The following is a 27,750-nucleotide window of genomic DNA, read 5'->3' as shown; positions in this document are numbered from 1 at the left end:
TGTGTGTGTGTTCACTGCTGTGTGTGTGTGCACTTCGGATGGGTTAAATACAGAGAACGAGTTCTGAGTCTGGGTCACTGTACTTAGCCGTACGTCACGTCACTTTCACTTAAAAAGTTGGGGGGGACAAAAGATATCGGCAAAGAAAGTCATTTATATCAATGATTACATCCCAAAATGAATAGAGTCATTCTTTAATGAGACGTCACCGATGACTGTGTGTTAATCTGCAGTAAACTGGTCCCTTAGTGACAGAAACACCATCTCTCGAGAGGTAGCGCATAATAAAGTGTACACACACGTCCAGATTTATAGGTTCCACTTTTCAGTTCAACAAAACAAACGAGAAATATTTATGCCAACGTATGGAAACAGATCTATAAACTACTTATAACAACCCACTGGAATTAAAATAAAATTAAATAAATAAATAAAAACCGAGGCGAGTGTGTAAAGGTGACTTAAAACTTGTGTGTATACTTTTCCGTTAAAAATAATATTCTTTTTATTGGTATGACGTACAGAGCGGTGCCCTGGGGCACATGGATTATAAATTAAAAGGTCCACACAGTCTGTCGGATATTTGTACACCCCCTGCTAGAGGAATTCCTCATTAAAAGATCGTTAAAGCAGGAAAAAGAAAAAGTCGCTGCTGTGGCTCATCGTGCTCGTCACTTCTGAACGGTCTCGAAAAATAAATACTGCATCGGCGCAGAGCTGAAGTCTTAACGATGAGTGTTGAATATTTATTTACCTATTTATTTATTTATTTATTTCGGCTTGCTGTTTAGCATCGGCCGCTATCTGAAGGATCACAGGGTCGCTTTGGCTGTGTTTTGGTTTGTTTAGATTATTTTTTTTTTCACGAGAAGCACACCGGCCCGACGTCGATCCCAAACTCCTGCTCTGGTCCGCCCACATCCACCGGCGCCATGTCCATGACCGGGAGCTTGGAGGGCTTCTGCGTGCGATACTCAAACACCGTCTTGCTCCACTCGCTGCTGGATTTCTGAAAGAGAAAACGGAGAAGGAAAAAAGGAATGAAGAGGACGAAGCCTGGATGACAAAACGGGATGAAAAAAGTTTTAAATATATAAATACACAAAATATAGGGGTTCGAACCCATGACCTTCCGATCAGACAGCATAAGAAGGTACGATGCTATAGCTCTACTCTCTCTCTCTCTCTCTCTCTCTCTCTCTCTCTCTCTCTCTCTCTCTCTCTCTCTCTCTCTCTCTCTCTCTCTCTCTCTCTCTCTCTCTCAAGACCGCTTAAAGTCTCGCAGACTACGAGAATCATTTTGAACGATATCCTAAATAAAGTAGAGAACATTACTGCTGATGCGTGCAGTATGTCTGTGCGGTACGTGTGGCCGTGTCAGCGTCGTACCGAGCAGCCGTCCTCGGTGACCGTGTACTTGAGCCGGTTGTGACCGTACGCTTTGATGTCCGTCCCGTCGGCAGCCTTTAACACGGCAGCTTTCTTCAGGTTGTCGCTCTTGTCGTCTCTGTAAGCGACGCCGTTCTTGCAGTGGTAAGTGATCGTCTGTACTGCCTCCTTAGAGAGCAGACGCAGGAGCCGCATCTGCACGGCCACCGTGTTGGGCGAATCCTCTTTGTCTCCGTATGTAAACTGGGAAAGTAAGAAAGACAAAAAAAAATGTCATATTATTAACGCATTTAGGCATTAAAGGTTCTAGCATCTTTCTGATACGGAATAAGAATCCCTTTTTTTTTTTTTTTGGATTAACACCGGTCTGAACACCGGTCTTGACAGACTGTGAAAAGACTTAATAGGAGACATGAATTAAAAAAACAAAAATAAGACATTTTAAGCATAATACAATATACAGAACATGACACTACACATACTACAACATCTCAGCTCTGGATAACATCTCAGAACTAACACTGAAGTGCACGACAGTTAAACTATATACATTTGTGCATCCCAAACCTGTGTATCTGTGCAGTGATGTACAGTATATTAGATATAAAAGGCACAGAGAGAGAGATCCAGACTAACACAGGAGGGCACTTACATTTGTCCTATCATGCTCTAATCTGACATACAGCATAGAGTTTAAAAGTGTATATCAAGAGAAATTAGTAGAACTCTACTATATAGTAATAAAGTCTAGTGCAGTAGATCAGAATGATAACATATACAGTATAATGTATAGATTGGCCATCGTTCTAGATCAGGGGTGTCAAACTCTGTAATTATATTTGGCCCACGAGATCGTATCAGATGTGCATTACAGCTGGCTAGCCGCACGCTCCGCTAATACTACAAATCCCAGAATGCCTCGCCACTGTATTGACGCGTATTCACGGACAGCAAGTGCCCCTCGTCCTCTGTTGACAGTCGTTAACAACCATGTTACAGTCACGTCGGGCAAGTTAATTCCACCCTCCACAAAAATGTCCGAACGAAAGGTGGACAATAGGAGCTTTCAAGACAGGAGGGAGGCAGATTATCTGTTCACGGATATAAAGGACAGACCTGTTTGTCTTGTGTGCTAACGGTGCTATATAAAGACTATAACATAAGAAGACACTATGACACGAAACATTATGAGAAGTATAAGGACCTGGACGTAAAGCAGAAGCTCCAGAACTAAGAGGAGATGAAAAAAAGTCTGGTTTCCCGTCAGACTATGTTCGTGAAAGCTAAATAAAAAGTGAAGCTGCTGTAAAGGCTGTAAAGCTTTATTGTGGCGGCAGAGACGGCAAAATCTGCCCGGCTCTTTAATGAGGGAGAGTTTGTCAAAAAGTGTATGGTCAAAGTTTGTGACATGAACACCACTGATGTGTCTTTTAATTCGAAATTAATTTCTTACAGTATGTGTTTGTAATATCAAGCTCTGGTTGTTCCGAATTCTGTATTGAAGCAAAACTAATGTTTGTTTCCATATGAAAAAGGATGAACATTACAACATATCAGTTGCAGTTCATGTTTCAATAAATATTCAGTTGTATTTGAGTTTGACTCCCCTGCCCTGAGATTAACCGACCTTCGTTCCTCTGTTCATGGTGGCTCCGAACCAAACGGGTTTCAGCGTGCCGGAGCGGGAACTCCACCAGTTCTTGCGTGGGATGCTGGAGGGGTTTGCAGACACGCAGGTCTCCCCCGTCTCCATGTTACAGTACACCTTGATAGCATCCTTCAGACTTCCCTCATTAGGGTCCACCCAGTACTCACCTACAACACGTTCGGAGATGAGAGACGACAGTGAGGATGAATTCACCCTTACGGTCAAGCACAAAGGTTTTTATAGCAGCATTATATTTACCAACTGTTAACTGGAATAAAAGAAATTTCGTTTATTACCAAAAAAAAAGTAGCCAGTAACCAGAGTCTAGATGTTTCTAACAGCATCATGACCCACAGAAGTGATTCTGATGAACAGAAGTTCTAGCCAACCTCAGATCAACAGTAATCTTTGGGAATGTTTTCGAGTGTGAGCTCCTCACCGCTTTTCTTCATGGGATAGCACTGCTTGATGTCCTGGCAGGTGCGCGCCGGATGAAGACGGCTCCCGTCCGCGTTCTTTATGCTGTCCAGTTGACTGCCCAGAGCCTTCAGTGAAGCGTGGACACTGCTGTCAACGTGAACAACACCAGAGCCGTTAACAGGCATTGCCTCATCCTTGTTGTACTCTGGAAGGGGAGGCGCTGGAGTTTCAAACCCGCCATCATCTGGGTTTTTATCAAAGTCATCCTCAATAGTAGTAGGGGGTCCAGGAGGACCAGGCGGGCCTGGAGGTCCAGGTTCTCCTCGAGGGCCCTTGATAGAGCAAATAAATAAAGAAAAAAATCTTGCAGCTAATGGGATGGTCAATTCCTTCACTCGTATGTGCAGTTAGTTACTCAGCTTCTCACCTCGGGTCCGGTATCTCCAGAGCTGCCCCGAGTTCCAGGAGACCCAATGGCTCCAGGAGAACCCATCTCACCTTCTTTACCAGCAGGTCCAACAGGCCCAGGGGGTCCCTAATGATAAAGAACATCAGAAGACATCGGTGTAAATATTTCACGTTTGTCATCTGAATGCATTCGTAGCAAACAGCCTGAAAAGAACTTTAACCACTCACTCTTTGTCCACTCGGTCCGATGATTCCTCTTTCGCCGGGGTCTCCTGTCGCTCCCTTCGTTCAGAAAAATCGAGTATTACTTCCAGGAAAAACCAGCACTGAACTTTTGAGTAAGATTAAACAATGAGATTCAGAGTATTCTATGATGATCTTATACTCACCGCTGCTCCCGGGAGACCCTGAAGTCCAGAAAAGCCACGATGACCTTTCTGTCCCCTCTCACCAGCGAGCCCTTTCTCTCCTTTGTCTCCTTGTGGTCCTTGAGGTCCCTGTGTTCATGCAGAGCATATTTGATATAAAAATACTCTGATGATCCCTAATCACATCTATTTGTATGCTAGTGAAGAGAGTGTTCCACTTCGCTGCAATACGAATGCATCGTGACTTTAGGGGTTTATAGACTTAAGCCCTATTCGGACGGGATTAGTTTTACTTGGGGACGTGGAGTGATGCAGTTTTACCTCAGGATGTCTGTAATATTAATTAGCCAATTCGCACGGGACAAGACATCTCAGTAAAACTAGCAGAAGTGGGAGGGCTTTACGCACCACAGTAACCTCCTTGTCGTCATGTGCGTATGACGTTGCTTCCTGTTTCAAGCGCCTCCATGCTTGCAAAACGCGCCAAAAACTACTTTTAAACAGGAAATGACGGAATTTTACCGTACATATTTACAGCGGATCTATTCGGAGTCATTCCAGTCATTTTTCCGGACCTTTTTACAGAAGGTAAAAGTCGCTGTAATCTTTACTGACATTGTCCGTAATGATTACCGAGATGGCACATTCGGACGAGACTAAAATCACCGAGAAGCTCTGGTAATAATTACTTTACCCCCACGTCCCCACGTAAAACTAATCCCGTCCGAATAGGGCTTTAGTGAATCTAACAGTATCTGATAGCCTGTACTTAGACATGCGACCTGTTTTCCTCTGACTCCTGGCTGGCCGGCTGGACCCGCTGGACCGCTGGCACCCTGCAATCAAGAAAAACATTTTCCTAAAATTATACGATGTTTAAAATCAATCTATTACATTATTATGTACAGAAGTTGAGGATTCCAGGCATTAGCTATATGAGATTACTCACTTTGGCCCCTCTTAATCCGGTACCTCCAGGAGCCCCGACTGGTCCAGGTGTCCCTGGGGTTCCCTGAGGTCCAGCAAGACCCTCAGCACCTGGTTCTCCTCGATCTCCCTAAAAAAAAAGAATAAGAATAAGAACAAAGTAGAGAATAAGAATCTGCTTCAGAAATAAATATTTTAGACTGAATGTTTCTTACTTTGACTCCACGAGTACCATCAGTTCCTGGACCTCCATCTGCTCCCGCAGGACCCTTGGGACGGCAATGTACAATATAGATACATGAATATGACATTTTATAGGCTGGCGTAAGCCTGACAAGTCAAAAGACCAAACCTGTGAGCCAGCATCTCCTCTATCTCCAACAGATCCAGGTAATCCAGAATTGCCAATACCACCTTTCACTCCCTGAGGACCTTTGGTGCCAGGTTTTCCAGGTGGACCCTGAATGAGAAGAATTACAGCTGATTAGTTTAGCACTAAGGTATTAATACCAATTAAGATGTGAAAAATGTGAAAATTACAGCAGGTCCAGGAAGGCCCATCAGTCCACGCTCTCCTCTCATACCGGGCAGGCCTACTAGCCCTCTCTGCCCTGACAATCCTGCAGGTCCTGGTGGTCCATCAGGGCCCTGATAAAATAAAATAAAAAGGGAATTAAAACAATTAGTACCTAATATCCTGCTCTAGACCATAATCACACTCACTGTAGCTGGTGGACAGAAAAACTCGATAGCGTATGTCAAGATCGTTTAATATTGTGAGGTGGAGATTAGTTACCGGTGGTCCATCTTCTCCAGAATCGCCTTTATCTCCAGGGCTTCCGGCAGGTCCAGCATTCCCTCGCTCGCCTTGTCGTCCTACGCCTCCTGGTTCTCCGTGTATTCCAGGTTCGCCCTTCTTTCCCGAGGGTCCTTGAGGACCAGGCTCTCCGGTTTGACCCTGAAAAATACGTTGAGGTGTAGTACCAAAAATTATATGTGTTTACAATGCAATTATTTACAACAATTTTCTTTCTCTCAGCAACTCCTGGGACGATGGAGTTTAGCAGGTTCAGATTTACTTTCCTTAGAAACTCTGTCACTCTATACTATATGTTAAGTACAGTGAGCAAGAACTCTTTTGTGGAGACACTCACAGCCGGGCCTGGGGGTCCTACACGTCCTGAAGATCCTGGGAAACCGCTGGAACCCTGAGAACACAAAAAAATTCATTAATTAAAAAGGATAGGTTTGACAGAACTGAGTATCTTCAGAAACCTTTATGCTGGGACTTACAGCAGATCCTTGACTCCCCCTGGCACCCTTCAGTCCAGTTACACCAGAAGCTCCCTACAGAAAAATAAACACCAATGTTCAACGGACATTTATTGTAGGCTTCTCAACAATGATGCCCAACCGTTCCCACAATATGTGATCAAGAAATGTACCATAACTAAAGTTAATGACGTTTATCCTTTAATCATGCCTTACCTGAGCTCCAGGTTTTCCTGCCATTCCCTGAGGACCAGAAGCCCCTGCCTCACCCTTTGGACCTGGTTCTCCTGGGTCTCCTTTTGTACCAGGTTGACCGTCAACACCCTGGCAAAAGAAAAAAACATAATAAAATCATTCAAAAATGACAAGAAAAAAGAATTTTAGACAATCAATGAGATTTATAAACTCACAGGAGGACCGGCAAATCCAGCTGATCCAGGAGGACCAGGCTGACCTGGAGATCCCTGAAATACAAAACAAGCTTATTATACTGTATGATCTCCATATAACTTTACATCCCTTAGGGTTTATCTCCTGATCTGTAAAATACATCTCACTCACAGAAGCTGCCCTAGAACCCGGTGGTCCAGAAGGTCCTCTGGGTCCGGTTTCACCCTGAAAACATATGAATTAGCAATATATCCGTAACATTATTTGTATAGTCACATGGATGGCAACCTAGAAATAACAAATGTATAACAAATAAAACAGAGATTACCTTTTCTCCAGGAGCTCCGGCTGGTCCAGTAGGTCCAGTGGTTCCAGGAAGACCCTAAAAATATATATATAATTTTTTAAAAAATTGGCTATAGGACTATATATATATATATATATATATATATATATATATATATATATATATATATATATATATATATATATATATATATATATGTAGTATGTAGAATGTTTTTTTTAGTATTATTACGATTACTCACCCGAGCACCATCGTTGCCAGCAGCTCCCTCGGTTCCTATCTCACCAATCGCTCCCTGAGATAATAAGATAAACACCATCAGCTTTTGAAATTACTAAGCCAGGAAATTTTCTTTTCCGTATTTCAGTTTCCAACATTTGAAATATTCAAAAGCTGAACAAAAGGAAGCCGACATTTTAATCACATCCATTTCTTTGTGTGTTGCCCTTCTTCGTGCTCTCTCACGCTAAAAACACACACTCGTCTCTGCGCTTTTGTCCAGAGGCTCACTCTTATTATAAGATAATTTATTAAGACTTTTATTTATTTATTTTTTAGCGTTTGATTTATTTATTTGCTTTCAGTTTCATCCTAAACCCTGACACTGTTACACTTACACGGTCTCCTTTAGGTCCGCCGATCCCTGGCGTCCCCCTCTCTCCCGGCATTCCCTGAAGTCCAGGTGGACCTGGTTCTCCGACTTTCCCTGCTGGTCCTGAGCTTCCCTTTAAGGATGCGAAAAATGTACAAAAACAGTGATATATCATCCTTCATGTTTTAAAGTCCAAACTGTTTTCTTCATTAATTTGACTGTAGGTTCATTATCTGTATACATTTTGATAGTTTTAAAGCTAACTAATAACATTCTAGCATAACTACCTTAGGTCCATCAGGTCCTGGGGACCCGAGACTGCCTTTAGGCCCAGGGAGGCCGTTAGGTCCTAGCTCTCCTCTTTCTCCTGGACTTCCACGCTCACCCTGAGGGGCAAAACGATGACTTCTTTTTAAAAATATACAGTATTAATTCTGGCAACAAATATTAAATGAAGTATGAGCTTACTCTTGGTCCAGTCTGACCAGAGGAACCTTCTTCACCATTGACTCCCTAAAGGGACAAGAAAGATGGTTTAAATGTGCAATGTATAGGGAAATATTTCACTTTTGCCTTAAGGGAAAAATATGTTAACAATAAACAATACTGCACTCACCACATCACCTGGTTTTCCTGGCTCTCCAGGTGGACCTGCGGGTCCGGGTAAACCCTGAGAAGTGAATGTTACACCAGATCAATTTAATTAAAGTTATTAACTTATATTAGTAAACCATTAAACTCCATAACAGCTAGCCAACGAGCTGTAAAACATTTACCCCGAAATACAGTGATCGTGAATTGACTATCTTAAGAAAAATGAGCGGTTCACCAACCCCCGACAGCGTTATTAGTTATCCAGCTAGCTGTAAATATTCAGCTGTAAATAAATCTAGCTAGCTAACCTAGAGAAAATTTCCATAGATAGACTGCTACTACAAAACAAAAAAAAATAGATAGATAAAAATGCTATGCCGATGAACTAGCCGGCTAGCAACGAATATTTACGGCCAAATTATATCTAGGGGAGGCACGGTGACTTAGTGGTTATCACGTTCGCCTCACACCTCCAGGGTCGGGGGTTCGATTCCCGCCTCCGCCTTGTGTGTTTGGAGTTTGTATGTTCTCTCTGTGCCTCGGGGGTTTCCTCCGGGTACTCCGGTTTCCTCCCTCGGTCCAAAGACATGCATGGTAGGTTGATTGGGATCTCTGGAACATTGTCCGTAGTGTGTGAGTGTGTGAGTGAATGAGTGTGTGTGTGTGTGTGTGTGTGTGTGTGCCCTGCGATGGGTTGGCACTCCGTCCAGAGTGTATCCTGCCTCGTTGCACGATGATGCCCGAGATAGGCACAGGCTCCCCGTGACCCGAGACGTTCAGATAAGCGGTAGAAGATGAACGAATGAATGAAATAATAGCTAGATTAAAGGATTTTCTAAAAAGATTAGATTAATTATATTGCCAAACATTTGTAGCTAGCTTTGTATATACTGTAAGTAGCTAGTAAGAGAACAAGGAACACTTGCTATGAATTAGTTACACACCTGAAAGCCCGTCACGCCAGGAGATCCCTGTTCGCCTCGTTTTCCTGCTGTTCCCTGAAAGATCATATATTTCAGTCTGTTAGAAAAAAGTACGAATGTATTAAGTAAACAAACCCTGATATATCATGACAGCATGAAATGTCACTAACAGGCGGTCCGGCAGGGCCTGCGGGTCCTTCCTCTCCATCTTTTCCATTGCGACCCTGTAAGATGAAAGCAGTTTCCATGAGAACGATTTTAACGTATTTTCCCTTCAAACCCTTACCCATGTGTATGAGAAACTTACTCTTTGTCCCGGTGCTCCTGGTGTTCCTGCTTCTCCAGCTTTCCCTGCATCGCCCTGGGTGTCCAGAAAAAAAAACATAGCTTAATTATCCAGTGGCTTGATAAAAGGTGTTATCTTTTACTAGCGTGTTATATAAATGTGATGTCTGATTACACCAAAGCCTTTCGGGCCTGGCACACCCATAGATCCTGGTGGACCTCTGCCTCCGTTTGAACCAGCAGGTCCAGGACCACCGTCATCTCCTGGTGCTCCCTGTTGAGAACAATTAAAAGAGTTCATAATACAAAGAACACACAATTTCACATGCATTTAATGTAGACGAAAGCTAAGACAAACTGACTGCAGGTGTCACGATGTTCACGATGTTCATGATGTAATGAGTTACCTGAGGTCCAATTTTCCCTTCCGGTCCATCAGGTCCAGCAACACCACTTAGACCCTTAAGAGGTAGCAATAAAAAGGTCATGAAGTAAAATGGTGTTGCAATTTTGCATAATAAAAGTCACACAGATCTTTATTTACCCTCGCACCCGGAAGACCCGATTCTCCAGGACGGCCCGGATCACCGGCAGTACCTTTAACTCCGGAAGAGCCCGGAGCCCCACGCTCACCTATAGCACCCTGGTGATGTTGTAGCAGCAATCCGTTAACAAACAAAGCAGAAATAGGAATAAAAGTGTGATAATTCCGGGGTTATTTTTGTTTTGTTTTTTAAAAATAAAACCGAAACTTGGCCTGCCTTTTGTCCAGGTAACCCATCTGAACCCGGAAAGCCACGAAGACCTGGAACTCCCTAAAGACAGAAAGCGGATCAATTCAATGCGATAATTGTAAGTTTAAATAGCACAAAAGTACACAAATACTTCAGACTGCCATCAGTTTGCCATCTATTTTTAAAGAAAGGGGCAATTTGACCGTAGAACCACAGACCATTCCTTTGGTAAACACAGGATTATTTCATCTATTCACCGTAATTCGCTTTCATAATTTTTATTCCAAATAGAATAAAAAAAAGATTTTTTTTATATGATCGGTCAGATTCAAGAAACCTTTTCAGGATGTGCTGTAACGGGAAAATAATCAACTTCAGGGTGATATTTACTGTACATCACCATTTTTTCCCCAAATGCAGCCTTCAAGATCCAGGAAGCTTGTGGCCAGAATGGAGAGTAAAAAAAAAAAGTGAATCATTTCTCTCACTGTTTCTCCAGGAGGTCCGGGTGGCCCCACAGATCCTGGGTCTCCTCTGGGTCCTCGTTTTCCTTCCTCCCCCATCGGACCCATCTCTCCCTGAGCTCCAAGTTGCCCCTGTGACAAAAACAAGCTTTATCAAAAGCAAGCTTTATCAAAAACAGCTACCATCCCATTTGTAATGATTTTAAGCAGCTCATTTAATCAATCAACTATTGTTTGAACTATCTGGTGTTATTATCTCACCACTTCTCCTTTAATTCCAGGCTCTCCTTTGAGTCCAGCTATGCCAGCGTCACCCTACGACACGAAAATACGAACATGTAGTGTCTTATACCAAATTACTAAGAATTTTATAAAAATCCCCCTGCAACAATGCAAGAAATATTTATCGATTCATGGCTCCATTACTTTCATAATGGCTCCATCTCTGTTTACTTTCATAGTCCTTTAAAATGGTACAGTATTCATCACTAGATTGGTTACTACTGGAAAAGGTCCAGTTCCAGTTTCAATGATTCCTTTATAGTGGCAAGTGAACTGGCAAGAATTAGTACTGTACATCATTACCAATTGGCCTTTGGGCCCAGCAAGTCCTGTCTTTCCCTGTGGTCCAGGTGGTCCTGGTTGACCGATCAGTCCGACAGAACCTTGCACACCAGGTGCACCCTAGATGCAAAATAAATGACATTATATTATCATATCATTTGACTTTATTGACACTTTATAAAATAGAAGGAAGAATGTCTTGGACTCACAGATGGCCCTTTAGCTCCCATAGCACCATCCGTTCCTGCTAGACCCTGGATATAAAGACATTTAGATAAATAACATGATACATCATGATATCCAAATATGGAGTGTAGCTGTTAAGTGTTAACACGTAGCACACCTGTTTGCCCTGATGTCCTGGTAAGCCTAGTCTCCCTGAGTCCCCTCTGGGTCCCTGAGCTCCACTGGTGCCTCGAGGGCCTGTTGGTCCTGCCTCACCCTGCGAATGGGCAGAAAACAAAAATGACATGCAATAGAGTAAAATTGACTGAAAACCTACAGAGGGTTTATTCCCACCTGAATCCTGAAGGAATAATATTTCATTTATAATGCAAAAAAAAAAAATTTCTAATTGTAAAATCGATTAAAAAAAAGTCCTTCCATGTCCACGAGCAGAACATGAATAATAGCCGACGTTAAAATGAGTTGATCGAAATACCCATTCGCACAGTATTACAAATAAAACAGTCAAGTGCAAACCTTCATTCCTGGACTGCCTGGAAATCCTGCAGCTCCTGGGATCCCTATTGGACCCTGTCAGAAATACAAAGTGACAAAACATCACCGCAAACCGATAAAGGCTTCAAGGTCTTTTAAACGTTTTGCTTTTATGGGATTAATATAGTTTTATTGGATCTTAAGCTATTAGAACAGACATACCAATGGACCTGGCGTTCCAGGATTTCCTGCCATTCCACGTTTTCCCTGCAGAAAAACAAAAGAAAACAGTGAAACTTAAACAAAATGACACAATAGTACAATAATACACTCGCAGGCAGGAAATTAGATTGAACCTATTCATCTATTTAAGAATTTTTGTATACTCTTTTTTTTTAAATAAATCTGAAAGACGGAAAACCATAAAAAAAATAATATAAAAAAATTAAAAAAAAGATTAAATTGGTGCTTACTAAAGGAATCATTTCGGGTTTACATACGAAAATGACAAAAACGTCAATTTGTACAATAAACACAATACACAATGAAACAAAATAAATAATATACACGGAGAGCAAGAAAAATAAAATTAACGTGTCACAGTCCTGAATAACACATTTAAAAAAAAAAAAAAACAATTTTACGTTTTATGTTTAAATTGTCATCCTAGCTAGCATAATTTTCTACCTAACATCACCTAATGCTGATTAACTTTACCTCAGGTTTTAACTCGTTTCACTTTCCCTGCCTGGATCAAATCGCTTTAAATCGTTTAGGACGACTCGGAAATAACGAACACAGAAGTAAAACGCAGAAATTCTGTGCCAGACGAAATTCCTTCGCTGTGTCGGGTAAACTGTTGGCAGTTAATTTGACAGTAAAGTTAACGTACTGTTGACGTAGCTGTACTGTCTAATGAATTGGGCGTACAGTATAATCTGCAGTACAGTCAGTATTTTCTGCTGTACTGAATTGTTTATAGTATTTTACTGGCATTAGCTCAGTATTTAACTAGATTTGTAAAGTTCGTTGCGACAAACTTTGATGTTGGCTTTGACGATGCAAGTATTCGCAAAATCCGGTGCTTTTTGGAGGCGAGTGGACATAAGGGTCAGTGTTACTTTTGGAAGCAAGTAGACAGAAAGCTAGGGCGCCGAAACATTTGGAGATAAGCGGAGACGAGCATGTGATGTCATCCGAATACTCTTGAGGAAGTTCCCCACATTGGGCTGAGTGTTTTGATATGTCACATGTCCATGATGTGCTAATTAATTTTTCAGATGACATCACGTGATGTCATCAGAATACCTGTGAGGAAGTTCCCCTTATTGTTCTGAGTGTTTTGATATGTCACATGTCCATGTTGTAAAAAGTTTTTTGATTTTGCATATTTGTGGGCGAGGCTGCGGGACAACCGAAAGGCCAGTCGGTACACCGATTTAAACCTTTATTCAGAGTATCACCCTAAAGGAGCTGGTCGAGTTTGGTGTAGTTAGTTTGAAAGCTTCCCGAGTTATAAACTTACAAATTTTATAATAGGAGTCTATGGGAAAAAAGGCCATTTTGAGACCCGGTACCGGAAGTAGAAAAGTCAAAAGTCGCTTAGAAAAGTCATAGCAACAAACTTCAGACCAGCGTCTACAACATATCCGAATTTGGTTCATGTGGCTCGAAAGCCCTAGGAGGAGTTACTCTTGATAAATCTTTGTCTAAGCTTAAATAGGAAAACAGAATGTCGGCGTCTACAAAGCGACATAATTATAGAAATGACATAAATGATCTCACCGGAGCACCGATAGGACCGCCCCGACCTCTTTCGCCAGTCAATCCTGGTGGACCCTAAAAAAATGTTCAGTTCCACTCCATTAATGAGTTCTCACTTCAGAAAAAAATTAGATTTGTTTTGATTTTTCCCCAAAAAATGATCCGAATTGCGGTTATACCTGCGGACCGACAAGCCCGATCGAACCAGGAAGTCCTGACGCACCCTGAAATCAAAACACACAGTATGTAATACACACAAAACGTACAGTATTTAATAACGCATCCATAACGCATCCATAAAACGGTTGTCTCTAACCTTTGAACCAACGACACCTCGCTCTCCCTTCGTTCCGTGTGAACCTGCATATCCCTGAAACGATCAAAATTCAGTAAGCATAGTTTTGTATTTAAAAGATTTCAGAAATTAGCAATCGATCTCACCTTGTGTCCCTTCATTCCTGGTTGACCTGGTAAGCCTGGGAATCCCCGAGACCCCTTGATGAAGGAAAATACCACTGCGTTAGGATCAGGTTATAAATAATTAAAAAAAAAAAAAAGATATGAAATAAAGACGTGGCTTTACAGCTGATCCTGGAAAACCGTCTTCTCCTCTCTTTCCCGGTTCTCCCGGTTCACCCTGACACCATAAGGAGAAGAAAATAAAGGATGATCATGGATAATTTAATTACTTTAGATCATTTACTTCATAAACTCTGTACAGTTCAGGACTGGGTTTATTTAAACACGTACATCTTGACCAGGTTTTCCAGAAAGACCATCTGGACCCCTTGGGCCAGAAGGACCCTGTAAAAAAAAAACAATAAAAGAAAAGATCCTTATTATAACAATTTCTGCTGACATTCGGCGCTAACGTGACGGAGCGGATCGAATTAGTTAGCTGAAGATTGCTTTTAAGAACATAAGCTTTACATAGTAACTGTTGTTCCCATTCAGATAAAAACTTACCATGGGTCCCGGATCACCCGCATCTCCAGGGGTGCCTTGTGCTCCCATGGGACCCTGAAGGACACAAAAAGCAAAGAGATCATGTTTACGTGGTCGAAACAATATTAACATAAGCTGCTTATACAGTATGTGTTATATGACTTACGGGTGGACCTGCAGGTCCTGGGTGTCCTCTTGGTCCGATTTCACCCTGATTCGGATTAATTATCGAGTTATTGAGTTAATAAACAGGATAAGTCGAGTATTATAATTAGTCTACAAAGCACCAAATCTTATGATGTTTAATATTCAAACTGCTTACAGGTGAGCCAGAGACAATTGCCGACATTCCCATTTTGGCGTCATGGAAACCTGAAGCCATCTGAGATCCAAACTGACTCTGCAAAACAATGCGTTGGGATGACAATCATTAAAAAGAATCCAAGATTTCAGAAGCAGGAACATTTTTAAAACACCGTATTAAGGACATAAGGACATCGGCACCTCCAGAACAGTGAGTGTGCACAGATCTAGGCTTGAGTAAGGCATGCATCGTTTCCTGTTTATATAAAAAAGTAAACCGGAATGGAAACGTGCATGCTCTCGCACATTCCCTCCACATCCACGCCCATCCTGTCTCCTTCTCCAAGTAATGCTAAATACTTTTAAACACAGCCTTTTTTTCATGATCTCATGTGTATATAAATAGGATCTCAACAATGGCACTAAAAGGCACTACTGAGGAATTAAAGGTTTCTAAAAGAGAAACCTTTTTGGAGCGAGCGACACCTCTAGAAGAACAGCCAGATTTTGTGTGGATGGATTTTCTCACTAAGTCTTAAGCCGCTTTCACGTTTCCAGATTATATTCCCGTAGTCACGACCCGCTCGACAAAACCGTAGTGTTATAGATACGTGATTTGTTCTGTAGATTTCGAACCAATGAATAATAAAACAAAATACACACCAGACGTGTTGCATAAAGTATTTTAAAGAGTTTCTATGCACACTTGAAAAATTTGTTTCCCTCATTTCATCTGGGAACCGGCTAGTGTCACTGTGACTGACTGGAGGGGAAAGAAGTGACCCGAAGTGCCCCGAATCAATTCTTACCTGAACCCGACGTGCATATACAGTACAGACCAAAAGTTTGGACACACCTTCCAAAAGTTTGAACACACCACCTTTTCAACAGGACAGTGACCCCAAACACACCTCCAGGCTGTGTAAGGGCTATTTGACCATGAAGGAGAGTGATGTGGTGCTGCACCAGATGACCTGGTCTCCACAGTCACCGGACCTGAACCCGATCGAGACGGTTTGGGGTGAGCTGGACCGCAGAGTGAAGGCAAAAGGGCCAACAAGTGCTAAGCATCTGGGAACTCCTAAAAGACTGTCGGAAGACCATTTCAGGTGACGACCTCTTGAAGCTCATCAAGGGAATGCCGAGTGTGTGCAAAGCAGTAATCAAAGCAAAAGGTGGCGACTTTGAAGAAGCTAGAATATGACATATTTTCAGTCGTTTCACACTTTTTTGTTATGTACGTATAGAATTCCACACGTGTTCATTCATAGTTTTGATGCCTTCAGTGTGAATCTACAATTTTCATAGTCATGAAAATAAAGAAAACTCTTTGAATGAGAAGGGGTGTCCAAACTTTTGTCTGTACTGTATAAATATTTTTTTAAGAAAGACCCGACCCGAGACAAACCCGAAAAAATTAGACCCGAGTCCGACCCGATGGCAATTTTTTTTTTTTAACCCGACTGGACCCGAATGTTACTTTAGTGTAACCTCTACAGAGTGGATTCAAAATTGATTGACAGGTCTGTTTCAACGAAAATTAGCTTACCGCCAGTCACATGATGTCGCAAGCGGTCTTGGCAAACAGACAAGAGGTTGGAAAAGGACTCGAGTCGATGCACACACACACACACACACACACACACACATGAGATACAGTAGTTCGGGTCTTCTCGGGTCCGTTCGATAAAAACACATTCATTTTAAATTACCCGAGACACGATGCCGCTATTATTATACCCGACCCGTGTCCGAGGTACACGTGAAACTTTTAGACCCAAACCCGCTCGGGTTTGGTCGGAACTCGGGTTTTTGGATCTAAAGTGACGTGACATACGACTAAGTACGGTGACCCATACTCAGAATTCGTTCTCTGCATTTGACCCATCCAAAGTGCACACACACCTTGAACACACACCCGGAGCAGTGGGCAGCCATTTATGCTGCGGCGCCCGGGGAGCAGTTGGGGGGTTCGGTGCCTTGCTCAAGGGCACCTCAGTCGTGGCCGGCCCGAGACTCGAACCCACAACCTTAGGGTTAGGAGTCAAACTCTCTAACCATTAGACCACGACTTGCCCCATCTAGAAAGAAGGTCCATTTTCACCGTAGGTTCCAGGCCACAGGAAAGATGGCGAATGCAGGGCATCACTTAAGTCCTACTTTAATTATGTACAGTGTAAAACCAAACCGCAAACAAACCCAAAGTATCTTTTGGAGCTGATTCGGACTCAGCAATCAGACTTCTCTACCCAGATACACAAAGATTACGGAGAACATTAAAGCTAGTCCAAAATCTTACACATACTGTAGCAGTTCCTACAGACAGAAATGTTCAGTTTCAGGACAACACTTTGAGCTCGTAAGCTGTTTCGCTGATTTGTTCACAACCAATTTTGAGCTGCAAAGCTGTATGTAACTCCTTACCAATGCAGGACAAAACACTCACCCCTGGTAATGAAGTCTGTCCTTCAGGACCAGGTTTTCCTGGCATACCTGGCACACCTGGTATCCCATCGAACCCGGGAGGACCGGCCACGCCCTTAAAAAGAGAACAGCTGTCATTGCTGTAACAGAGTCAAACAGATCTGTTACACCTTTTGGAAACGTACTTTTCTTCCTTTAAAGCCACGATATCCTGCACGTCCCGCTGGCCCAGGAGCTCCCTGTTAAACACAACGCATAATAAGCAAATATTAGGCAACGTATTAATACGTTTCAATAAATTAATGCAGTAAAGCGGAAAATCCTACCATCGGTCCTGGTCGACCAGGCAGTCCAACAATCTGCAGAAACAACACAGAGACACTTTATGAATAATAATAATAATAATAATAATAATAATAATAATAATAATAATAATAATAATAATAATAATAATAATAATAATAATTAAACAATAATAATAATAATAATAATAATGATAATAATAATAAAAAGAATAATAATAATAACAATAACAATAACAACAACAACAACAACAATAATAATAATAATAATAATAATAATAATAAATCCACAGATATTCTTCCTAAAGACATTATTATTTTATACTTACATGAGGAATATCTCCTGGTTCTCCTTTTTCCCCCTTAAATATCAAGAGTTCTATTTTCAGTACAGCTCATTAACTAACATGAAACTATTTATATTTATTTAGATATATTCATGAGTTATAGTGTGTGTGTGTGTGTGTGTGTGTGTGTGTGTGTGTGTGTGTGTGTGTGTGTGTGTGTGTGTGTGTGTGTGTGTGTGTGTGTGTGTGTTTATACCTTGAGGGCCATCACCCCTGAAAATGAAAGGAAAAAGCAGGGGTTATGATTGGATTAGTGAACATGTCTCATATCAGTTCATGAACACACTCATTACTGTAAATAATAACAGAATAATAATAAAGTACGAGACGACGAGACGCACAGGCGTCGTTAACGGCGGTGTAAAATGTTATTCTACAGATTATAACGCTATAATAACAGGGTATGACGGCATAGCGACAGATTCCAGTGAGACGTTATAATGACATGGTAAAGGTACAGTAACTGGTTATATTTGGAATAATACTGATTATATTAGTATAATAATAGGTTATAATGATGTAACGACAGGTTATAATGGTACAGTATCAGACACGAGTAATATATACTGTTACGGTAATGATTATAATGATATAGTATATATCAGTGACGTTACTGTAACAATATAGTCATGAAAATGTATATATTTATATTTATATTTATAAATTTTATAATAATATAACAAAGTGTTATTGATTGTATAATAATGGTTCATATATCTTATTTGTACAGCTGGTAATGCTGTAGAATGTTCATAATGGTAGAGTAACAGGTTATACATGTAGAGTAATAGATTATAACGGTTATAGCACAAATCATAATACTGATAGATATGGTATAAGAATAGATTAAAGGGTTATAATGGTGCTGTAATGAGTTCTGGTGGTACAGAAATAGTTTCTAATAGTGTAAAGATTAGATTAGGAAGGAATAGGTGATGATGATGGAATAAGAACAGGTTCTGATGGTCTGTTATAATGGTAAAGAATGTATAGGAATAGATTACGGTGTGGGTTCAGGGTTTACATTACAGCTCCACAATCCTATGCAAAAAAAACCTGTATATAAATCATAGGATATAAGTTAATAAAAATACGTACATTTATTTAAATGTGTTGTTTTGTTAAAATAATGTTAACCAAACAGGGTTTCAGACTCTATCTGGTCTCTCGTGGGATACATCATATCTTGCTTTACAGTAAAATGATCTAATCTGATCCAAAACCTGATCTGATTCATGTCTAATCTGATCTTAACCCATGACAGAAACATGTTCTTCCATTTTATTCCACCATTTGAGAATATAGATTATTGCAGAGTGATCCATCAGAGCAATCTGATCGGGAGTGTAAATGTCCTACACATATCCCAAATCACAAGCCGGAAGGTCATAAGTTCGAATCCCAGGTACACCAAGTTGCCACTGCTGGGCCCCTGAGCAAGGCCCTTAACCCTAAAGTTACTCTGGATAAATGTGTCTGCTAAATGCTGGAAACGTAGATGTAAATATGTAAATGAAATGAATACAGGACTTTCCTTCTGACGCCAGAAAGTAAAAGTAAAGTCGAGTACTGAGTACTGAGTACTGCTCACCGATAGATCCCCGAACGCTGGCGAATCTCTCACACACGGGACAGCACTCTCCCTCCGGGACATAGAAATGCTCACAGTCTTTGAGTTTCTCACAGTGGATGTCCTCACAGACGATGTTGCCTTTGTCGCACACGCACAGCCGGCATGGCTCTGGTTTCCAAATGGCATTGGGTTCGTGAGTCACATCTCCATCCTTACAGCCGGTCTGACTCTCTGGTAAAGCTGATGGGAGAGAAGAAGAGCATCATGAGATGTATTTAGGATGAAAAGGGTTTCACTTGTTCAAAGGGTTTTTGTGGACCTTCTGAACTTTAAAGATGATGTCTTTATTGCTCCATATTTAGATCCCGAACCATAACATGTAATCATATAAGCGTTAGTATAAGCTCGGAAGTCAGCTGTAAGACTCTGCTTAGGTTTGAACATCTCTCTTTTGGCTCAAAACTTAAAAATCTTAAATTCAAAAGGTAATTACCCCAAATCACATGAGCCAGACTTCAGCTACAGCACTTTAAATAGCTTTAAATGTGCTTTTATTTAGAAACGAATGCAAATTATGCATGAAAAAATGTGCTTTTTTCCCCCTTTATCCATCTTGGAAGTCAATTAGAATCATTATTATTCACATATAATGTCAAAAATACAACTTAGGTTCAATTAAGACAAATTCAACCCAATAAAAATGTTTTTTATTTAATTATAATTATTAAAAAAAAAAAATCAAGCAGTAATTCTCGAATAAAACAAAAATGAAAACCTTGAGCTGAAATAAAACCTAGAATTATCATATTATACTATAATAATTTATTTTATATTATTTTATATATATATATTTTTTTTATCAAACTGTTAATTAATTTCCTATTTATAAATGATAGTTAATTATTATGAGGACCTCGGAACGCAGTGCCAGTCTTTAACCACAAGGGGGCAGTCAGGGACTGAGTCAGGGATTCTGAACTACCGGTTATTTTTACAGCTTCATTTCTACTTAGTACTTAGTGGTTACATTCAGGATCGTAGAAATGATGGTACAAAAATGTGCTCTATAATTTAACACATGATAAAATATCCTCTTCTATGGTGGCTTTGATATATTTTCATATATTGCACGTTGGATTTTTTTTCCTGCATTAATGTTCTTACTGTTTACAAGCCCTACACCACTTCATATAAATATAATCCATACAGAGCATTTTTTTTAGTCTACCTGTCTGTGTAGAAGTAATCCAGGTCATTTCATCTTTACGGCCCTCATCCTCCCGTCATTAAAACGCTGCTCGAAACATCTGCCCCACCCTATGATTAAGTTCTACAGCTGGCGAGGCAGCATCGGCGGGATTGTGAGTCGAGGCTGTACGAAGAACCACATCAAGGTTTCATCCTGATCAGAGGAAAGAACCGAGGCTCTCGTCTGAGACAGGAGGCGAGCTGGTGTATGATCAGGACGGAGAAGAACTGTCTTTTTTCAGTGGAGCTTTGTTTTTGACTAATGTGTGTGTGTGTGTGTGTGTGTGTGTGTGTGTGTGTGTGTGTGTGTGTGTGTGTGTGTGTGTGTGTGTGTGTGTGTGTGATTTAAAGAAATACTTAAACTTTGTTAACTTAATATCAATCTACTGCCTCTAATAAGAATATGAATTTGATTATTGATGATTTCCTGGCAAACAAGGGGCAGATGTTTAAGGGGCAGATGTTTAAGGGGCAGATGTTGGAGCGTTCACTACATCAAATGAAGCAGTACATTAGGCTCTAACAAATATGTCTTTGTTATTAACATGAAAGCTTCAGTCAACACGACTATATTTTATTTGTTTAGGCGAAAAGTGATAGCTAGCGTAAGCTATCGTTTACTACGTATTGTGAGCTAGTTTAGCTAGTTGGTTAAGTTAAGCATTCAAAAAGACTAAAGGAAATGAACGAGTGTGCGATCGTGCAGCACTTCGTGTTCGCTCCTTGGACAAAATGTCTTTAGTTTCTTCTTCTAGTTTAACCACAAGATGACTATGCCATAATGAAGAGAGTTTTTTCTGTCTTTCTCAGTTGTTGAAGCTACTGCTACTGACTGACTGCTACGGATTTGTCCACCCATGCTGGACATATTAAATATTATAGAAAGATCACCTTTAATATCTGCACCTTTTCCAAAAGCCAAGACCGAATCAGAGCTCTGTCTCCACCCGGCCTTCACACACCCTTTTACCACACATCAAGTCATGGTATTTTTTTACCACTGAAATATTGCTAATCTATTGTTTTCCATTCGGCATGTCATAAATGCAGGGGGGGACACGGTGGCTTAGTGGTTAGCACGTTCGCCTCACACCTCCAGGGTCAGGGGTTCGATTCCCACCTCCGCCTTGTGTGTGTGGAGTTTGCATGTTCTCCACGTGCCTCGGGGGTTTCCTCCGGGTACTCCGGTTTCCTCCCCCGGTCCAAAGACATGCATGGTAGGTTGATTGGCATCTCTGGTAAATTGCCCGTATCGTGTGAGTGTGTGAGTGAACGAGAGTGTGTGTGTGCCCTGTGATGGGTTGGCACTCCGTCCAGGGTGTATCCTGCCTCGATGCCCGATGACGCCTGAGATAGGCACAGGCTCCCCGTGACCCGAGAAGTTCAGATAAGCGGTAGAGAATGAATGAATGAATGAATGAATAAATGTCATAAATGCTAACGTCTCTTTTTTTTTACACTGTGTCCTTCATGTTTGTTTTTCTTGCCCCTCCTTTTGGAGAACCAGACCTGGTCAGAACGTTTTTAAAAAATTTTCTCAGTTCTGTCAACTCTGGTTTCATACGTTTCCTACAGATCCGTCTCTCTGCGGCACGCCGATCTAGGCTTAGGTGGTATATTTTTTGTAACTGGTTTGTTGTGCAAAACCAATTATACACAAGAGACTTCAATTAAATAACGGAGGCCCGAGTAATAGCAGGTATCAACTCAGGATAATCGGTGGCTCTCAAACACTGAAGCCTGAGGAAACTGTAAAAAAATATGGATAGCAGTCATAGCACTCTCACCACAAAACATCCTCATGTGTATAATTCATGGTTTCTGTAACACCCACCCACACACACACACACACACACACACACACACACACACACACACACACACACACGCACACTAGATGACAGCCTCTGAGCTCTTCATGTCTCTTTTTAAACTGTGTAATCTAGGATTGTCTGTGATTTTCTGGCTCACTGCCAGACAGATATAACTCACGGCCTGGCGCTGAGTCGAGCTCATTGAGACCGCAGATAATTTCAGAGAGAAAATAAGCGTCGCTCGTGTCATCAGAGACTCAGGAGAGGATTTCACTTTCATCGTGTGGTCACGTGTGTCAGAAACCTGGGTCTAAAATTCCTGGTGTAAAATTCTTGCAGACAGAGCGGGTTATTGTTATTCGACGGTGATGTTTTTTTTATTTTTACCTAATGAATTGTAGACTGATGTTTTAGTTTCACAGGTTAAACCGTACGAGGTTTTAGTGCTGCTTATATTGTTGCTTATATCCGCTATTCTAGCACTCGGCTTATACCGAAACCTATATAGAACTGCATCTTTCCGACATTTAAAAAAAAAAAAAAAGGAAAAACAAACTGCAAAGTACCAATTTAGTGGGAGAGCACAGACGTACGTTATTTTGGGGAAAACCACAAAGCCCTCTATTATACGTTCAGCTTAACTTCTGGTTTTATTTCTGCCTGAAAGAAAAGACACACCCTCCGTCCGCATGCAGCGTTTAACGTAATTAGCCTCATGATTCTGAAGTATGCGTGATACACATACAGGTTCCTACAGAGCGTGTAGCTTCGTTTTCTTTTATTTATAGCTAACTAATCATTTGGTTTCCTTCCATCAGTGTTTGTCAGAAAAAAAAAACCTTTCAGTTGTTTTTTTTAAATCAGGTAGAAGTAGTGAAGTAAACTCACACATGGATGGATTTAACACTACAACCACCAGGCTCAATAAACAGTGGAATAATAAGATAAATAAGAGACTAATGATGTAGGAACCTGCTGTTACAGGACAATAATCAAGCAAGTTTCCTGTTATATCCTATAACAGCAGGTTCATTTTATCCATGTTGAAGGACTTCCTTTAAAAAAACTCCCCCACCAACACCACCCAAAAAAAAACCCCTGTCAGATTTCAGCACTTCATATTATCAAGTGAAGTGAAGTGAAGTGACGTGACATACGGCTAAGTACGGTGACCTGTACTCAGAATTTGTTCTCTGCATTTAACCCATCCAAAGTGCACACACACACACACACACACACACACACACACACACACACAGCAGTGAACACACACACACACACACACACCGTGAACACACACCCGGAGCAGTGGGCAGCCATTTATGCTGCGACGCCCAGGAAGTTCGGTACCTTGCTCAAGGACACCTCAGTCGTGGTATTGCCGGCCCGAGACTCGAACCCACAACCTTATTGTTAGGAGTCAAACTCTCCAACCATTAGGCCACGACTTCCCCCTGTGTAAACTGACAGTAGAGACTCCTTCCAAAAATCAATGAAACAAACAGAAAACTTCACCATTTCAATTATCTTCTGCTGGAGAAACCATAACAGTAGAGTTTCAGCTCATTATTCTACTACAATGAGCCATTTTTATCTCTGTGTCTGTTCACATAGTTGCGTCTCGAGCGGGTGATATTTATATCAGGATACACAATATGTACGGAGTCGTATTTTTGGGGGAAAAACAAACCTGTGGTTATTAAACTCACGATTAAACTCAGTCATACAGTATGTGTGAAGGTGTAAAGGTACTGTGAGTTCAGGGGGTTAATACGGGTTAATAATAAACTAGGCATGTATTCAAGAATAACTGAACATATGTTCCTTTAAGCTCGGATTCACACACGGATCACGAGATGATTGGGCGTGTCGCGCTTAACCAAAATTGGCAGCCTTTTAAAACCTGGCATCAGTAAACACAGGCCTGTAAGAAACCTCTCATTCTCCTGAGCCTCAATCTCAAATAAGCATCAGCTCAGAAGACACCCAAACCACCATGGTCTGGGAACAAATCTGGAAGCTTTCAGCAATAAAGAAAAAGTGTTTCTACGAATAAACATTTGTCTTCAGAAAAAACCCACGGCCCAGGATCGTCCGTCGGGAAGGTCCGATTCTAACTCGGAGAGGTCAGAGGAAAAAAAACGATGGGTTTATTGTCATCAGCACCTTCATGAGGCCCAAAAGATTCAGTTACAGGTTCACCACTTATCTGATGAGCCTTATGACTTCCTCGTGATGAAGCATCTTTCTAAATCTAAGGCATGTTCGCTTGCATTGACCTGGAGAACACAGTCCCGGATGGTCGCATCTCTTCTGGAGGGGAAGTGTGTGCACCTGAGTTAAATCCAACCGAATCCAACCCAAATATTAGCCTGGAAACCACAGACTTACTCAGAACTTCCCTGTTCTCTAAACAACCAGCAAAAACATCGAAAAATGTGCTGAAGTACCGAAAAAAAAGCAGTAATACTGTACTTTAGGAAGGTGTTTTTCTAAGCCGTGTTTGTTGAAATGTCTCATGCTTACAGTCCGTTTGGGTTCCCAGAAGCCCTGACGGTGTGTAAGTCTCACACATACAGTATACTGAGACGTTTCAGAAAGATGATCAACTGTGTAAACAAGCAAAACATTTCAAAAATGTTTCTGTGTGCACAAGCTGAATATGAAGGAACATAGAGGCGTAAACCTCGCCCTCAGTTTATTTATCATGTAAGTAGTGGATATGAAATGAGGCACAGCGTATTATTATTTATAAACAAACAAACAAACAAACAAACAAATAAATTTACTACATACTCACTATTATATAATAATAATAACAACAACAACAAAAACAAAAACAACAACAATAACAACAACAACAACAACAACAACAATAATAATAATAATAATAATAATAATAATAATAATAATAATAATAATAACACATATATCGTCACATATATGATTAATAGAAATCCTTCACTTTAATTCTACTCACCTTTCTTGCACGTCACCCACAGCACCTGCGTGGAGAAAAGCGCGAGACAAACACACGTCCTGAATGCGCGAGCCATGGACATTCTTTTCGCATCCACGTCCCACGACGGGACCCGCGAGGGAAACTTTTACACGCGCTCCACACAAACCGGGGGATTTAATCCTCCTGCCGGGCTTCACTGGGCTCACGGGATTCCCGCTGATCTCCGGGAGCTCTTCAGCACCTCCAGAACGGGAGCGCGTGCATGAACTCGCGTGGAGAGAAACGTGTGTGTGTGAGAGTGTGTGTGTGTGTGTGTGTGTGTGAGAGAGAGAGAGAGAGAGAGAGAGAGAGAGAGAGAGAGAGAGAGAGGGAGGGAGGGAGAGAGAGTGAATGAAGGAGAGTGAGGGAGAGAGAGAGAGATAGAGAGGGAGGGAGGGAGGGAGGGAGGGAGAGAGAGAGAGAGAGCCTCCTCCCTTCCACTATTCTCACCACTTCTCATCAAGTAAGTATAGTTTCAGTTATTTGAAAACTAGTTGAAATCACTGACAAAAGTTTTTTTTAACACTTACATATAAAAAAGTGTCAAAGTTAAAACGTTCATACTGTAGAATTTCATTTAATATTGTTAATACAGTACATCACCAGTACACCAGTACATCACCAGTACATCACCAGTACACCAGTACACCGGTACACCACCAGTACACCACCAGTACACCAGTACACCACCAGTACACCATCAGTACACCGGTACACCACCAGTACACCACCAGTACACCAGTACACCACTAATACACCAGTACTTCACCAATACACCAGTACACCAGTACATTACCAGTACACCAGTATATCACCAATACACCAGTACATCACCAGTACAGAAGTACACCACCCAGTACATCACCAGTACACCACCAGTACACCACCAGTACACCACTAATACACCAGTACTTCACCAATACACCAGTACACCAGTACATTACCAGTACACCAGTATATCACCAATACACCAGTACATCACCAGTACACCAGTACACCACCCAGTACATCACCAGTACACCACCAGTACACCACCAGTACATCACACACTCATTCACACCTAGAGGCTATTTTCAGTCACCTTAGGTGTGCTTTTGGGAGGTCGCTGGAAGTTGCTGAGCTAAAAATGAGAACTTTGGCAGATTAAATAAATGCAATTTTGCGAGTAACAGTGTGTATGTGTCCTGTTAAAGCCAGCAGATTGTACCTGTACCTGGCTGTATATGAATCTTTCGCGAAAGAAAACGACTCCAAACACAAATGTGGGAAAAATTAACATTTTGTACTATTTTAGTCTCTGGACTTAAACTACGTTTGAAAGCTTGTGGTCTGAGTTACAGCCTACAAAAACAAACCTAACAATACAAAGCAACCTGAAATATGGCTGCATGGAAAAGTCAGCCAAGATCCTCTCCGTGCCTCCAAGTTTCTTAGACATTGTCATTCTGTCAGGACCTGGTGGTCTGTAGGACTCTACGGTCTTGCATTTAAAAATAACGATGTATATTTACAAATTCATGCATTTTACCTTTAATATCGATAGACTTTTATATTCTTATGTTTCGGATAACTGATGCTGTTAGTAACCTGATCCATATTATATACAGTAGATAGACTCTATATTACATATAGACTAATATATGCTCATTTTGGTGTGTTTCATGTTTGCCTTAATGCCCAGAGATGCCAAAAACAGCTGTGAGATGGTGAGATGATAAAGGATGTGGATATATCAGACGGCTTCTCGAGGCCACGGGTGGACTGAGAGAGGGTACGTGAGTGGAAGAGGAGAGAGAGAGAGGGAGAGAAGAAGAGAGAGGAGACGAGAGGGAAGAGAAGGGAGAGAGTGAGAGAGAGAAAGACGGAGAGAGGGGAGGGAGAGAGAGAAGAGATTATGGCAGGTAGGATGGGCGAGATAAAAAGATGCTCTTCTCTATCTCTCTCTTTCTTCCTCTCTCCTTTCTTTCTCTTCTCTCTCTCCTCTCTTTTGTCTTTCTTTTCTCCTCTCTCTCTCTCCTTTTATCATTTTCTCCTTTCTCTCTCTCCTCTCTCTTCTTTCTATTTCCTTTCTCTCTTTTCCCTTT

At 41.3% G+C, this 27,750-nt stretch overlaps 1 protein-coding gene across 1 annotated transcript; it reads right to left on the bottom strand.

The window, feature by feature from the left end:
* Positions 1–136: 136 nt before the first annotated feature.
* Positions 137–25,930, bottom strand: col5a2b (collagen, type V, alpha 2b). The gene is made up of 54 exons (XM_027159648.2): positions 25,646–25,930; positions 19,622–19,843; positions 18,227–18,243; positions 18,013–18,045; positions 17,708–17,740; positions 17,567–17,620; positions 17,404–17,496; positions 14,977–15,054; positions 14,821–14,865; positions 14,676–14,729; positions 14,460–14,513; positions 14,293–14,346; positions 14,151–14,204; positions 14,026–14,079; positions 13,889–13,933; positions 13,731–13,784; positions 12,168–12,212; positions 11,988–12,041; positions 11,629–11,727; positions 11,495–11,539; positions 11,307–11,405; positions 10,983–11,036; positions 10,746–10,853; positions 10,285–10,338; positions 10,068–10,166; positions 9,931–9,984; positions 9,699–9,797; positions 9,546–9,599; positions 9,409–9,462; positions 9,260–9,313; positions 8,338–8,391; positions 8,190–8,234; positions 8,009–8,107; positions 7,747–7,854; positions 7,371–7,424; positions 7,151–7,204; positions 6,994–7,047; positions 6,843–6,896; positions 6,649–6,756; positions 6,454–6,507; positions 6,315–6,368; positions 5,957–6,118; positions 5,701–5,808; positions 5,513–5,620; positions 5,376–5,429; positions 5,183–5,290; positions 5,016–5,069; positions 4,255–4,362; positions 4,094–4,147; positions 3,885–3,992; positions 3,477–3,789; positions 3,017–3,204; positions 1,390–1,632; positions 137–1,009 (listed from the first exon to the last, which is right to left on the bottom strand). The coding sequence occupies exons 1-54, from the start codon at positions 25,725–25,727 to the stop codon at positions 863–865; spliced, it is 4,491 nt and encodes a 1,496-aa protein (XP_027015449.2). The 5' UTR covers positions 25,728–25,930; the 3' UTR covers positions 137–862.
* Between the last annotated feature and the right edge of the window lie 1,820 nt (positions 25,931–27,750).

This window comes from Tachysurus fulvidraco, chromosome 5 (genome assembly GCF_022655615.1).
Source record: "Tachysurus fulvidraco isolate hzauxx_2018 chromosome 5, HZAU_PFXX_2.0, whole genome shotgun sequence".
In the NCBI taxonomy this organism is placed as follows: domain Eukaryota; kingdom Metazoa; phylum Chordata; class Actinopteri; order Siluriformes; family Bagridae; genus Tachysurus; species Tachysurus fulvidraco.
Note: the sequence above shows the minus strand (reverse complement) of the source record. Positions and strands in the feature narration are given on the sequence as shown.